This window comes from Phyllostomus hastatus, unplaced genomic scaffold (genome assembly GCF_019186645.2).
Source record: "Phyllostomus hastatus isolate PE091 unplaced genomic scaffold, TTU_PhHast_1.1 phas_scaffold_21, whole genome shotgun sequence".
Classification (NCBI taxonomy): Eukaryota; Metazoa; Chordata; class Mammalia; order Chiroptera; family Phyllostomidae; genus Phyllostomus; species Phyllostomus hastatus.
This window is the reverse complement of record NW_025334017.1, coordinates 15,816,397-15,832,449: the sequence shown is the minus strand read 5'-3', so window position 1 is coordinate 15,832,449 and position 16,053 is coordinate 15,816,397. Positions and strand designations below refer to the sequence as shown.

Sequence of the window (16,053 nt, the reverse complement as noted above, 5' to 3'; positions counted from 1 at the left end):
AATTATGTCCCGGATGCTTAGAGTGATTCAACCTTCTCCTCTACATTTGTAGGGTTGCATGGCACACGTCAAGAAGAAATGATTGATCACAGACTAACTGACAGAGAATGGGCAGAGGAATGGAAACATCTTGACCATGTAAGATGTCGGTAATTGTTCAGGTTAAGACATTTTGAAAACAACTGGGGTGCGGTTACCTCATAAAATAAAAGTGTGGGGAAACTTTGAAGGTATTACATTTTCTGCTAACCTTGAAAAAAATAATGAGTGAGAATACTTGAAGCAGAATATAGTATTTGATTTCTGAGTTTATACCAAAGCCATTTGTGTAAGAGACATGTTTAGGTCATGGGAAAGAATTACAGTTTTCATGAACGGTTTACTGAGTTTCTGCACTATAATGGGATTAATATTTGGAAAGGTGGCTGCATACCTTCACGATGTTCACTCTTTGCCATGACTCACGTACATGCCTCCCACATTTTGGTCTCATTCCCATTAGTTTATTTATCTATGGGGGTCTCAATTTCAAATCTAACCTTTGAAAAGATTAGTCGGAAGCCTTTAGGAATTAAACAATCTTTCATTGTCCTAAAATAGTTTGTTTCCTGCCCACTGAAGTCTTTAAGTTGTGATGATTGATCTGTTCTTCCCTTTTCCCTTGTTCATCACACAGCTGTTGAACTGCATAATGGACATGGTAGAGAAAACAAGGCGATCTCTCACTGTGCTAAGGCGATGTCAGGAAGCGGACCGGGAGGAACTGAATTACTGGATCCGGCGGTATAGCGATGCTGAGGACTTAAAAAAGGGCAGCAGCAGTAGCAGCAGCCACTCTAGGCAGCAGAGTCCCGTCAACCCAGACCCAGTTGCATTAGGTATCTTTCCTTCAGTGGACCTGTCGCACAGCTATTTCTTATGCTATTAATGCTGATTTTATTTTTCACCTGCCTTTTCAAACATAAAGGGTATGCAGGGGATTTTAGAACAACAAACCTTTCATGTATCTTCAAATAGGTCTTGTCTGTCTGTCAGGAAGGCGGGCAGATCGGCTTATGCATGGCAGTCACAAAACTTAAACTCTTCTTCCAGGTTAAGGTGTTGTGCTAATGGTAAAGTTTTAAGGCTGAACCAGAATGTCACTTACATCACAGAAATGTGAGCTGCTTCACAATGTAGCTCTTCGGACCCTGCCTCCTACTTGCAAGAACAGTGTCTCAGTGGGCCTGGACTTCCAGAGTTCAGTAAGCTCTGCAGGGGCCCTGCTGTGGCAGACAGGTGTTTTAGAGCACTGCACACAGGGATGTGCCTGTTCTGATTTTTTAAGTCCTCTCCTAAGGATATATTTACCGGTTTTTAGAGAGCAGGGGGAGAGAAGGAGGGAGAGAAAGACAGAGACATCAATCAGTTGCATCCCATATGCGCCCTGACTAGGGATCGGGCATGCAGCCTTCTGGTTTACAGGACGATGCTCCAACGAAACACACCTGCCAGGGCTTGTCTGATTTTTAATTAAAGACACAGTCTTGAAGACAATCTTGTTTTTTTAGTTTTTTCTTACATCAACTCACAGACATGCACACACACTCTACCTCAAAATTCCCCCAGGAAGAGAGACCTAAGGGCTATGTGGTTAGCCCACTGCTACTTCAAAATCAGTGATATATAGATGTAGCTCTCATCCTGTGACTTGACCCTAACTTAAGTGATTAACCATGATTTCATAAATACTCCTTATATATAGAACTATTAATATAGCCATGTTTTAGCATTTTAGAATGCTGATAGGTAGCCATATTTACTGTGGATATTTGGGAATTGTTGGGGTTATAAATAGAATATAATCACAAATACAGGCACTCCTTGTTTTAATGCAAATATTGCATTTTTTACACATTGAAGGTTTGTGGCGACCTCATGTTGAACAAGTCTATCGGCTCCATTTTCCAAAGGCTCAGGTGATGGTTAGCATTTCTTAGCAATAAAACATTTAATTAAGGTATGTACATGGTTTTTAGACACAGTACTGTATTGCACACTTGTTAGACTACAATGTAGTGCAAACAGAGCTTTTATATGCACTGGGAAACCAGAAAAGTCAAGTGCCTCACTGTATTTTGGTTTCCGCTTCACTGTGGTGGTCTGGAACCGTACCTGCAATGTCTCTGGGCTTTGCCAGAAAATGGAAAGAAATCTTGAACCTGAAAGAATTTCTGAGTGGCCTGTCAGCTTTTCCTAAAATTAGTAATAAGCTGTCATCGTGTGTATTGCTGGCTGTAGTATGTGTATACCATTTGAGTAAATTTAGTGGAGATGGGTTTGTGTCGATCCATAGTCTGTCCTCTCATTTTCTTACGTTTAACTCCATCCCCGTCAGGTGAGCCAGGTTAGGGCACAGTCCATGTTGTAAAGCATGTGAGGATTAAGCTCAGGATGTTGGCCTAATTATCACTATTGATTACATGATCGTTTTAATTAAAATTATTCCTAGCCAGCCAAGTTTTTTTTTTACACTTTAGGTTTGTGATTCCTGTTAATCCCTGAATGCTGAACACCTATTACCATAAAAGTATTAAATAAAAGAAGATTTTAAGTCACTTACTTTACCCAGTATGCTTTATTCTAGAGTGTATTTTAAAGAGAAGCCTATATTTATTAGGTTATGTTAAAGCAAGCAATAAAAATAGGTTAAAGTTTGATTTGTACCCATATTGGTCCAAATGAAACTATTTAGAGCAGAGTAGCATAAACATCTTGGTTTTTTATTCCTTATTATAAATAAAGAATGGCTAATCCTGAAAGATCCACTCAGGACAAATAAATAAAGGGGATGTTTGTAATTGTTCAGAATAGGCAAAAATTAAGAGCCTTAAAGTAAATAAAACTCTGGGAATAAAAATATGCAACAGGTATTGAACAAATTCATTGGGTCATACTTATTTACTGAGTGCTTGTTCTGTGCCAGGAATGTGCTAGGCATTGTAATGATGGAAGAAGATTCATTGTCCCTTCCCTTGATGAACCTTTGATCTGGTGGAGGAGATAGGAAAGGAGACAGCTAGTGGTACGACACTGGATGGCCCCTTACTTCAGTCCCCTGCACTGACAGCATCAGTACTATCTGTCTACTGCACATTGTAAAAAACTTCAGAAATTCATAGAACTTCATACTTAAGTGAGTAATTTTCAGCATACAGAATATAGGACACTTATTATATAGTCACCACTATGGCATATGGTTCTAAAGATGCAAAAGTGTATCATTCCCAGAAAGATTGGTCGTCTTCCTGTTATGTAACTCAAGGAGTAAACTTAAAAAAAAAACAACGAAAACTCAAGAGTACACAAATTATATTACTTGTAATGATGTATAATTATTTCATATTTTTAGCAAAACACAGGTTGTTTTGGCTTTAAGCTTTTTTTCTTAAAGATTTTTATTTACTTATTTTTAGAGAGAGGAGAAGCAAGAGAGAAAGGGAGGGAGGGAAACATCAGTGTGTGGTTGCCTCTCGTGCACCCCCCACCGGGGACCTGGCCTGAAACCCAGGCATGTGCCCTGACTGGGAATCGAACCAGCGACCCCTTGGTTCACAGGCCAGTGCTCAATCCACTGAGCCATACAAGCAAGGGCTGGCTTTAAGCTTTTGATTGTGTCATTGAAAGACTTCGAATATTTCATTTCTTTGTTTGGACTCTGGTAAAACAGTCATGTTCTTTAGGGGTATAGAACCCTTGATTTCCTTTTAAGAAACTATCACAACTTGAGGGAATTTGTCAAGAGCCACACAACATGCAAATTTTAGCATCTAGCAGTTGTTTTACTTTGTAGACTCTTGAAGCCTTTGAGTTCCATCTTGTGGGGTTGGTCTGTGGCTATAAGTCACAAACCAGGACAAGTGGCTTGTAATCTTGGACCATAACATTTACATTACATGCTTTCTAAGGTTCTCACCCAGGTTTTGGAGTTGAGCGTATTGACATGTAATGAAAGAATTGGCGATCATTGACTTATAAATCTGTTTTTTTTTTTTTTTGCCTCCATAGAGTGTATAGTGGGGTGTTTATGTACAGACAGAGCTATGATGTGTCTGTATCTTTGTGTACGTGCCATCTCCATATCCCACAGTTCCGCTGTGTTTCTTTTGGCCCTCGTCGTATCTCTAGCTTGGAGACTCCGGCAGTGTTTATTCATGCGTGCTTTCTTAGCATTTTAAAATTGTATTTGGGGACTGCACAGAGGAGAATGTAACTTCCATGCCTGCTGTGTTGTATTGGTTAACTCATTCCCATTCTCCCTTTTGAAATATATCCACAGTATTAAGTCATTGTGAGGCATTAGTAAAATAACGTGATTAATCTATTCCTAATTGAATGTTAGGATTTTCCCCAGATATTAAATGAGGACTATTTTCAGTGCCCTCTTAAACAATTTTAAAATTGGGTACACATTGAACTTATGATGTTATTTCTACTCTTTAAGTCAAAAATAGGTTGAAATTTTGGAGGGCTTTCAAAATATAGATTTATCCTTGAAATAATAGATGATGATGATGATGATGATGATGATGATGATGACTACTACATGAAAAACTCTAACAACTTGTCTTAAAATTAGAAAGCCAATCTTTAACCAGTTTTTTTTTAATTTTCAAAATGTGACTTGTGCATTTGTTTTTTTGTTTTTCACATTGTGTACTTCACTGAAGAACAAGTTAATGCCAACAGATATTTCGCATTTTATTGCTTAAGGAGAATTACTTCTCCTCAGTATAGGTCGGTAGCTGCTGGTGAGCCCTGGATGTGCTCTTGGAGTGTTTATCTGGGTCTCTGTGTTTTGTTTTGTTTTGTTTTTTCTCCTTTGCCCTTATTTCCTTTCATTTTGATATGCCATGATATTCATAATTACTCTTTTGGTTCCTGACATTTTAGTTCCTTTAAATTACTTTCTTTTTACTGCTTTTAAACTGTTTTAGAATATTTCTACAGCTCATCTTGTGTTACTCAAGAATTCTTCTGCATCATTAGAGAGAATTATCTAATGATAGATTTAGGACTCATGTTAGAGACTGAAGCATAAAACTGAAACATGATCACATTTTCTGCTGTGTGTTTTTAATGTTTTAATGTTGTAATGAGAGGGTATGAAACTTAGGAAATGCCAGTGTGTTTTCATAAAAGTTTAGCTCTTGCAAGAAAGACGTTTCAGAAAGAGGTTTTATTTGTTTTAAATGAAATGAAAAATCAAGTTAATTGTTCCAAAAGGCTTTGAAATTTGTTGAATACCACCCTCTGCCCCCAGTAGATTGGCAGAGGAATTAGTATTTTAAAATTCCTCTGGCTGGCAAGCTTTGCCATTGTCATGTGATTGAAGTACAGAATCTCTCAGTACTGTCTAAACGCTCAGGTTAGCGTGAAGGCTGAAAGCACTGATTCTGAGCAGAATGTCTGGATTGAAACCTCTGGTTTCTCTTCTTACTAGTCCTGTGACCTTTGGCAAGGAACTCTCTGCATCAGTTTCCTTGTCTGTAAATTGGGGATAATGATATATATCCCATGGGCATTTCTATGTTAAATGAATTAATATGTATAAAGCATATCAAACAGTGCCTGACATGTAGTGGAAGTGATATAAGTTAACTGCTGTTATTATTTCTAACATGCAGTTTCAAAAGGAAATTTAAAGAATTGTGGAACATGAACCTAGTGTTTTTTCTTGGCAGCCAATATTATGAAATTATAGTAGATTCTGAAGTATATTTTTATTTAGAACATGTTCCAGGCAGTAATTTTTAGGTGACAACTTTATTTAATACACAGAGAAGCTGAAATAGGGGAATTCTGTTTCCTACAGTAAATCTTCTTGAATCCTTATTCATAATGGAAAGCTATAGAAAAACAGTTTGCTTCCAACCAAAAATGTGTATCCTGCAGCTTCTGTACTCTCAGATTATAAAAACCACAAACAAGTTCTTCAGAATATATCTGCATATAAATGTTTAGAGTTTTGTACATTTGTATTGTTTCCTTTCAATTGCATCATGGAATTCATTTTGAGACCACTGAGCTGAGCTCCTAACGTAAAGTACCTAGTGTATTTAAGTATATCGTGTTTAAAAAGATGTGACTGTTAGCAAAATATTTCATCTTTTAACAAGAAGACATGACTGATTGCCTCCTGGAGCATTAGGTATTTTTATTATTAAAGATAGAAATTCTAATGGAGTTGCTGGCTTCTCGGTTGGGTTTGGGCTTCTGAAACAAAATACAAACATCTCCAAATTTATTATCCTTGAAAACCAAAATACCTAGCATTTGTAAAGATGAACTTTCTTAACCCTTCCTGTCTTTTGATGGTTTTGTAATAGCTATTGTCATGATCACAGCCTCATTGTGCCCACTACAGGATGAAGGCCTTACGTAGGTGCTGCCAAGCTTTGAGCATTGCTGTCCAGGGCCATGTGAGGTCACATTGGTTCTCCAAAGGCTATCAGCTCACCCCTTCATGTATACTGATGGTGGCCTTCGCTGCATCTAGTGTCCAATGGTCTCCATTCTGTCGTAAGTGTAGTGCATCCTCCATCTCTTCATGCGTCACCTGTTGCTTTCTATTCTTTCACATTTCCCCACCCTGACTGGCTCTCCTCTCTTGATAGATGTGTGCAGTCTTCTGGAGGCTTTTCTCCTCTCTTGCACCTAAGAATTTGCATCCCAAAGCAAGCTAAACTTAATTTAGAAGGACTTTTCTGTAAGTTTTCCATCCTTCTGTAGATGCAGATAAATATGTTTCACATTTTAAACCATCTTGTATAAGCTCTTCTTTTCATCTGCCACTACATTTATTAAACTACCCATTTTATAGCAACTGATATTTTATAGGTACCCAGGAGCTAATGGTTAAAAATTAGCTTTAGAATCCGAGCCTTTGAAAATTAGGTCTTTTTCATAGGTTTGTCTAAATTAGCCAATATGCTAAAATAACAAAGTCCTACCCTCATACAAGAAAAGTTCTCTTGTGATATTAACTGCAAGATTCTTTTTTGTTTTTAAACTCAGTTTTGCATAAACACACTCTGTCATTGCTGATAATCAGGAGAGAAATATTAAATGTATTAGTCATTTGGTTTGTGTATACATTTATAGTCATTTGGTTTATGTATATTCATCATTGTATCAAAATAGATTCTGAGGAGTACAGCCATCATGATGACTCCATTCTTTCCATTGGTAGGACATACTAACTTAGAACTGAAGGGGACATTGTGAAATATGTATGCATATATGAAAATATATGTATATTTTATTATTTATTTGCCTTCAGAGTCTGCTGCTGTTTTGAAAAATGATTATTTTACAAAGTAGTAGAGGACTAAAAATTTGCTTGATTGGCTTTGGTATTTCTATCAGGTTAGGTTAGGTGTAGACAGGTGTGTGAAAAGCCACACAACTTTCCGACATGTGGTGTAGATGGACTGTAATGATGTTTCCTGTGTAGCACACGGGAAGGTGGGCAGATGATTGAGCTGTATACCTTATCTTTGAGTAAATTGAGGGCTATAAACATTCATAAAGTTAAAATAAAATTTTAAAAAATATCATCTAAGAAATTTGAGGACTTTCCACCAAGGGGACTAAGATAGTGAATTGCTATCTATCTTTAAGTGACATAAACTCAGGGAATAAAAAATTACTGGTATTTATTGCTTAATCTAAACCTCTTCAATGGTTTTATTTTCTTTAAAGTTTTGTGCTATTTGTGGATTTAAGTGCTAGGAGAAAAAAAAGAAACTTTAAAGTCTTTTTTTACCTTATTTATAAGAAAATAAGTATGTGTCTATTCTAACTGGACAACCTCCTAAAGAATCATGAGGGTAGTAGCAACTAATTTGTAATGAGAGTTTAGGATGTGCCATGCCAAGCATGTAATGGGAAGGAGCCCATTCAGTTCTCACAGCGGTGCTCGCAAATGTATTGCCCAATGTCACCTGGCTAGGCAATGTTAAAACCGAGATTCAACTTCACTGAACTCCAGAACTAACTCTTCTGTCTGTGCTGCCTGGGACTGCTAATTTGGTATCTTTTATACATGGACATTGGATACCCTAGCATTGCCTTTTCTGTTCCCTATGAAATGATTCCCATTTATAAAAAAAATAATTTTATGGACCTGTTGATCTTTCTATAATTCAGTAAGTGGAAAAAAAGTTTTTTGGTAATTTGATGAAGGTATTTTTTTTGTCCTCAGACATTTTTCTTTGTGTGTGTGATTTTTATTTATTTATTTTTAAGTTACATTCAGTATTATTTTGTATTAGTTTCAGGTATACAGCATAGTGGTTAGATAATCATATACTTTACAAAATATTCCCCCCGGTAGTATCCACCCGACACAGTACATAGTTTTTACAATATTATTGACTGTATTCTCTAAGCTGTACTTTACATCCCTGTGCCTGTTTTGTGACGACCAATTTGTACTTCCTCATCCCTTCACCTTTTTTATCCAGCCTCCTCAATGGCCCTCTCCTCTGACAACAATCAGTCTGATCTCAGTAGCTATGAGTCTGTTTCTATTTTGTTTATTTTGCTCTTTAGACTCTATGTACAAATTGAAATAATGTGGTATTTGTCTTTCTCTGACTTATTTCACTTAGCATAATACCCTCTAGGTCCATCCATGCTACTGCAAATGGTAGGGTTTAATTCTTTTTTATGGCCTAGTAGTAGTCTATTGTATATACAGGGGTGAGCAAAAGTAGGTTTGCAGTTGTTCATATGGAGAAATACAAATTAATAAATAATTACACCAGAATGAAGTCTGTGTTTTGTGTACTCACAAACCTATTTTCGCTCACCCCTGTATGTACCACGACTTTCTTATCTTCTCTTCCATTGATGGGCACGGGGGTTGCTTCCCTATCTTAGCTATTGTAAAAAAATGCTGCCATGAACATAGGGGTACATATATCCTTTCAAATTAGTGTCTTGGGTTTTTTCAGATACATACCCAGAAGTGGAATTGCTGGGTCATGGCAGTTCTGATTTTAAGTTTTTGAGGAAATTTTTATACTGTTTTCCACAGTTGGCTGCACCAGTCTGTGTTCCCACCAACAGTGCACCAGGGTTCCCTCCACCTTCTCGCCAGCACTTGTTGTTTGATGGTTTGATGACAGCCATTCTGACAGCTGTGAGGAGATAGCTCATCATGGTTTTGATTTGCATTTCTCTGATGATTGGTGACATTGAGCATCTTTTCATATGTCAGCCATTTGCATATCTTCTTTGGAGAAGTGTCTCTTCAGGTCCTTTGCCCATTTTTAATTGGATTATTTGTGTTTTTGCTGCTGAGCTGTAGGATTATTTTATAAAGAAATTTTAGATATTAACATCTCATTGGATGTAGCGTTGGCTAATATCTTCTTCCATTCAGTAAGTTGGTTGTCTATTTTGTTGATGGTGCCCCTTGCTGTACAGAACTTTTTAAATTTGATGTCCATTTACTTTTTTTGTTTGCCTGTTTTCCTTACCCAAGAATACATATCAGAAGAAAACATTGCTAAGAGAAGTGTGAGAGATTTTACTGCCTGTGTTTTCTTCTGGAAGTGTTGTGGCTTCGAGTCTTACACTTATGTCTTTGATCTGTTTTGAGCTTATTCTTATATATGGTGTAAGAACGTGGTCTAGTTTTATTATTCTGCATGTATCTGTCCAATTTTCCCAACACCATTCTTGAATACGCTGTCTTTACCCCATTGTATGTTCTTGCCTCCTTTAAGAATAAACAATACTTCGGCAAATCTTTTTTCTAAAAAAACTATCTTTAAAAGTTGTCGCAAGTAAATCTGTTTCATTGTGTCATATTGCTCAGTGTGAACTTCACTGCACTGCAGTTCTGGAGAACCTTTGTCGTGGTGTGGAAAGTAATTCTGACAAATCTCATTAGCTATGTCACATTTTCTTGTAGTCATATATGCACCAATCTGTTTTATCTAGGTTTCTTTCTCTTATGGATGGAAATTACTTTAAAAACTTTTGCGTTTTGTCACTTTATAGAAATGAAAGGGCACATAGAATGCATGTGTATTTCCAGTCTGTCCAGTTACCCAGAGGTCATAAAATTATAATGTAAATTTTTTAAATAACCTTTTTATATTTGGAATAATTTGAGATTTAAAGAAACATTGCAAAGATTGTACCAAGTTTTCATGTACCCTTCACCAAACTATAATAAGCTTTTTCTGATTCAAAATCGCTGGGAATGTCTTGTGTGTTGGTAAAATGATAATCTATGTACCCTACTGGATTCAAAACACTCAAATGTATTTAAGGCATTCAAATATAAAGATACAAACTTAGCTAAATTGATTACTTTTCTTCTGTTTTCGATATTCTTTAGCTTTGCAAAGTATAGAACACTGGATGAGCTTTCTTTTATCTCTCAACATTCCATTAGATAAAATATTGTTTAATAAAATTGGTCTGCTACTTCACACACACAGGTAGAGAAAATTTTAGTTACTTGAAACTTAATCAAGAATCGAATGATTGTTACATTACTTAAAGTTAAGGTGATGTTTTTTTTCCTTCTCAAAATATCTAGTTACATGTACTTTCATTGAAAATTCAGTATAGAAGAATGTAGTGAATATTTTAGCCAAGGAAATACTATGTACACTTAAAGTTAATTTTTATGGGTATGTAAAATACATAAAAGGTACCATGTCATTACCAGGAATATGTTATTCAGTTATTATATTATCTGTTTTCTCAAAGTGTTAAAAGTTTATGAGCATGATAAGCCAGTATTTAAAGTGGACCTTCATTTTCTCTTTTATAAAGCATGTGCTAATTCTGTTTGGTTAACTGAATATGGGAATCCATTCTAATGATTCTCTCTTGCTTTCACCCATGTCAAATACATATGATCTAATTTGTGTGAAAATGGTAAAAGCTAAAGTATAATTTTAAGAATTAATTAAACTGTGAGAACTTGTTAGCCGCACAGTAAGGGTCACCATTTATTCAAAGGTGGTAAAGGCAGAGCCGTGTGGAAATATTATTATCCCAACATTAGATTTTTTTTAAATTACTGATTTGACTCTTGAAAGCAAAACTACCAGTACAGTTTATTTTCTTTAAATGAAATATACCCCTAGGAATTCCCATAGCGATCCACACTGGGAACAGTATTCTCAAACATATTGTATAATGAAATCATTAAAATTGCTTCAGCTTTGAACCTGTAAGGCATTTAGACCAATGGCCTATTTTCCTTGAGTTCTGATGACTGGTCTTGCTATTTTTGTTTATTTTCTAGAAGTGAAATGCTTAGCCTTTTAAAACTGTGTTTTTGTAAAGAAGCCAAAAGAATGGGCATAGCTTGCTTGTGCTCGATGTAATGACATAACAGTGCTCATGTGCTTCCCTCCTCTCCACTGCTCTTTATCCTTTTTATAGATGCACATCGGGAATTCCTTCACAGGCCTGCTTCTGGATATGTGCCAGAGGAGATCTGGAAGAAAGCTGGTAAGAATTGTTTAAAAACACGAGTTTCGTGTTCTGGCAGCTGTGTGCAGTTGTTAAATGCAGCGATGTGAAGAATGACAAGAAAGGACTTTACTGCTAACAACTACAAAACAATACAAAACAGCCCCCCACCCCTGCAACAAAACAAAATGTAAAAATCCTGATTAACATTCTTAAACCAGGCCTGATTAGAACATGAAATAATTTTTATTTCAGTAGCATCTGCTAGTGCTACTGTAATTGAGAGCCTGGTGATATTTCCATCATAAACCCCTATTTTTCGGGGACTAGAATGGTCCCCTTGCATGCAAGTTTTCCTTTGTGGAAAAAAAATCTGGTGTTTTATAACTTAAATTGTATACCTTTTAGCCTTTTCTTCTGAATTCTTCAATTTTAATAAAAACCACATAAAAACTGACTTATTGAGACACCCAGAAATTTTATGGTTATGACCAGTTTTTACAATTGATCTTTCAAGCTAATTAATAATATTCAATGATCAGAGCTAAATATTTTTTAAGTTAAATGACAAAGTTGATGAATTTCTATTTTTCTTTTCCATGTACGCACTTGCTTTTTCATTCAGAGACATTGCTCTACATTTTGAAGCACATTTAAAGTTCCTGATGACTCATAGACTGATTGGCTCACAGAAGCTCAGGTGGCAGAATCTGGGTGGGACACCAGCATTATGTATAGAAGTTGGGCAAAAACCCTGTAGAAACCAACTCAGGAGACAAAGCACAAACGTGTTCCAAGAGTTAAAGATAACGTGACAGACACATCGTGGGGCTTCGAGCTGCTGTTGCTACAACTGTTAAAGTAGCTTATCTGAGCTGGGGAACTGAAAATGGTTATTTCTGCAAGCAGTCACATGGGTGTCAGGCTGGGAACCCTAATCAAGGAGCAAGAGTCAAGGGAAAGCACTTTTTGTTTTGATTTTTTAATAAAAGTTTTCTCTCTGAGTTTTGCTTTGACTCAGGTGTGTGCATAGTTGTATGTAACTTTCTGACTTTCTGGTCACTTGGCTCTTATCTAAGTGTCTTTATAGATTTTCTAAGAAATACCTGTTTTTATAAGAGCTGTAAGGAGTTTTAAAATCTGATAGTATTCTAGGCTTAGTAACTTAGCCTGAGAACCAGAAAGCTCTCTTGCATGTCCGATATGCAAGTCAGATAAATCCACTCAGCTTAAAGGCAAAAGGTTAAATATATATGTTGCTCAGCAGTATAGTCTTACCAGATTTACAATGTCACTTCTAAGATTTTCTACGTAGATAATAGTGATGGATACTCCTAAGCCATTAGAACATGCTGGGTGCCACCTACCTGGAGAAGGAATTCCTACATCTTTCTTCTAACCTTTTTTTTTCCTCTTGCATTTTTAAGCTGTTAGTGCATCTTATTCCAATAAGAGGTACAGAGAATTCATATTTTGTACCACAGAAGGATGACATTTTTTCGCTGAGGGAAACTTTGCATTTCCCTTATTTATACGAGTATGCATTCAAGTTAAATCCTTGATAGTTCATAAAGAAAAATTGGCAGTAAAGTCTTGTGTAATCCAAATCCCTTCTGTGCTATTATCTGCTCAGTTCTTTGTTTGACTACTACTAAGTGAGAGCAGATTTTTCTGGCCATACCACCTTTGTTGGAAAGTCAACTTGAAGAGCTATGCACAAAGGAAATCCTACCATAAGTGGTAAGCAATTGGAAGCAGATTCAAAACTGCACTACACACATTACTAAAAATGGATTGTGGTGACAGTAGCACAACTCTGAATATACTGAAATCATTGAATTATAAACTTTAAGTGAGTGAATTTCATAGTTTCTTAATTATATTAACAATAAAGTGGTTATTAAAAAAAGAAAAAAAACTGCACTATGTATTGTCCAGTTAACCAGGTGTTTTGCTTTTTCTGTTGACATGTTGTAATGTACCGAGTCCATTATTATTTTTCTTTATTGTCTGTTTTGTCAGTTTCTCTAACAATTCTGGGTCTACTATATGTTATGAAGACTTCAAGAGTAGAGGAAGCTAAATACTTTTTCCTACTGTGTCCATGAATTCTCTTAAGAGTTAAACTTCATCAAGTAAATGTTCGAAATGTTTTTTTAGATGTGCCTGTTATGTATGTTAGATCTCCAGGCTAAAATATGACGTGGTTGTGGTGTTGATTCCACTTGTTTCCTTCTCACAGCGATACCCCTAACCTGCATAACAGTTTGGGAATAGTTTTCTGTGGATGGATGCTAAATTTTAAGGAGGGTATTAAATTCCTGAAGTGTGGACGACAGTTTCATTTTGAAGTTTTGAATAACTGCTTACAATGTTTGTCTTTCTAGGCGTCTTAGAAAGCATTTCTGGTGTTAGCTGTGTGGAGGCATCCAACACAATGAAACACGCAGGGCCGAGTGTGACATCTGCACTCAGCTTGTTACAATTTGGAAGCTTTTCCCAAGATTCTAAAATTTGCTGTGAGCAGATTTTTAAAGAAAAAACCTATAAACTGTGTCTTGCAATGAAAATGGTATGCATCATAATATTACACCTTTGTGGCAAATGAGCAGTAAATAAAGTTTAAAGCATTTGAAAAGTATCAAAGGTAGAGCTCTCCAAAGTCAGGGTACTATACCTAATGCATCCCTTTTCACAGAAAATTGTAATTGCAAAAGCATATTCTGTGCTTAAAAGCACATCATGTAATATTTCCCACCATTTTATTTTGAATGATATCAAACTGGCAGAAAGTTCCAAAAAATATTATAAAAAATTACCCTATACCTTTCACCCAGTGTTTTGTATTTTACTGCATTTGCTTTAATATCTTTTTTCTCTCTCTTCCCTCTCTCCTTTCCTCCCTCCTTTGATTGTGACGGATTATAGTTTTCCCCAAAACATGTGAAAGTAAGTTGCAGGTGTCATCTCCCTTTACCCGAGGCTTTTCAGTGTGTATTTCCTAAGAACAAGGACACCTCTTATATAATCTCAGTAGTTACCAGAATGAGGACAGGGACATTGCTACATCACTATTATTTAATCTATAGACCATATTCAAGTATTTATATTGCCTCAATAATACTATATAATAACATATCATACATTTAAAAGCATTTGGGGTCTTAATGTTAAAGGACTCAATCAGTTTTCACTTCAAAGTAATATTTTAAAAAGTAACTGCAAAGGTAACAAAAACATTCTAAAGTTACAAAAGGTCTTTATTTGAAAAAAATCTAACATAAAGGTGGGTTTTAAATTGCAACTGAATGTTTTCTTCAATATATTTCTTTTTCAACTAATCAGTGAATGTTTGCAGTTGGTAATAAATATTCAAGCACCTTGCAAATGTCCTACCAATTCTCTTTGCTGATCTGTATATGCCTGTGGGATTAGAATAGGAATGCATAATTTAAATATAAATTGCCTGATTTGCATATGCAATTAGTCAAGCTACAGCTTTGATGGTAAGCAAAAATTATTGTCCTGTATTACCACTTAGATAGAATTTTAATTCACTTTGAATATTCAAACTAAATTAGACCCTGGCTGTATAGTTAGAAGGGCAGTACTTCCCTGGTGCCCCAAGCTGGTTATGATAGCGTAATAAAGGCATCTTTCGCCTGTTCGTGAAGAACTTGCTGCAAGCTCTTTGCAATATACCGCTTGTATTCAGAATGTAAATGCATATCTTAAAGCAAATAGTGAAGGCTTAAGATATTTTAGTTGATACTTCCAGTCTGGCTCTTTCCCTTATATTTCAGTTTATCAAACCTATCAGACAGTAATTGCAGATGAATGAATTTAAGGAATAATGCTGCTAAAATGAGGAAGTCTACAAAAGTCATGACAGTTAATTACAAATGGAGGGCTTTTGATGATTCTCAAGTCATGGACTGTAGACGTGTGAAATAAACCATAAAAATTTAAGAAACCATAAAAGTATTTGCATCTCTTACATTTTTAATCTACAGTAAAACATTTTTATTAGGAATCGATGTTTTTAATTAAACAGAACATTTAATTAGGGTGCTTTTTAAGTGGGTGAAACAATTAAGTGCAAGCACTTGAAACATGTCATAATTAGTTTTAATAGAGTGTTAATTGGTACTAGGTTTGCCAAGTTAATAATTACTGCTTATTAAATTTTCAATTAATCATTGTCATTTTGCTTTGAATAAAGATGAAAATTAGATAAACTAATTCAGGGGGAGGATATTTTCCCTTGTTAATTAAAACAGTTAATTTTTTTAATAGAAATTACTTGTTTTAGTTGTCAATTGTATGTTGTACATTAGAGAAATCTTTGCACACTTTCCACGGCCAAAACTAAAAAGTGAACCTGGCACCTTGCAGGCTTTGTGGTCGGGCCCAGTGGCTGTGGCCTGTGGTGTGGTTCCGTTACATTTGTCCAGCGCAACAGTTGGCTGTGTGATGCCGTGCCCGTATTTGATTAAGGAGATAGACAACAGCTTAGAATTTGGAAATGAGGAAATGATTTTGAAAAATCTCTGTCATTTAGTCTAT

General features: G+C 35.9%; 1 protein-coding gene across 5 annotated transcripts in view; it reads left to right on the top strand.

Annotated features, from left to right (window-relative positions):
• Positions 1-16,053, top strand: part of RUNX1T1 (RUNX1 partner transcriptional co-repressor 1) — a 148,081-nt gene that overhangs the window by 114,476 nt on the left and 17,552 nt on the right. For all 5 annotated transcript variants that reach the window (XM_045861281.1, XM_045861280.1, XM_045861282.1 and 2 more), the window contains 3 exons: positions 53-138; positions 677-878; positions 11,458-11,526. In XM_045861281.1, the coding sequence (XP_045717237.1) occupies positions 53-138; positions 677-878; positions 11,458-11,526 (357 nt within the window). The remainder of the gene's footprint in view (positions 1-52; positions 139-676; positions 879-11,457; positions 11,527-16,053) is intronic.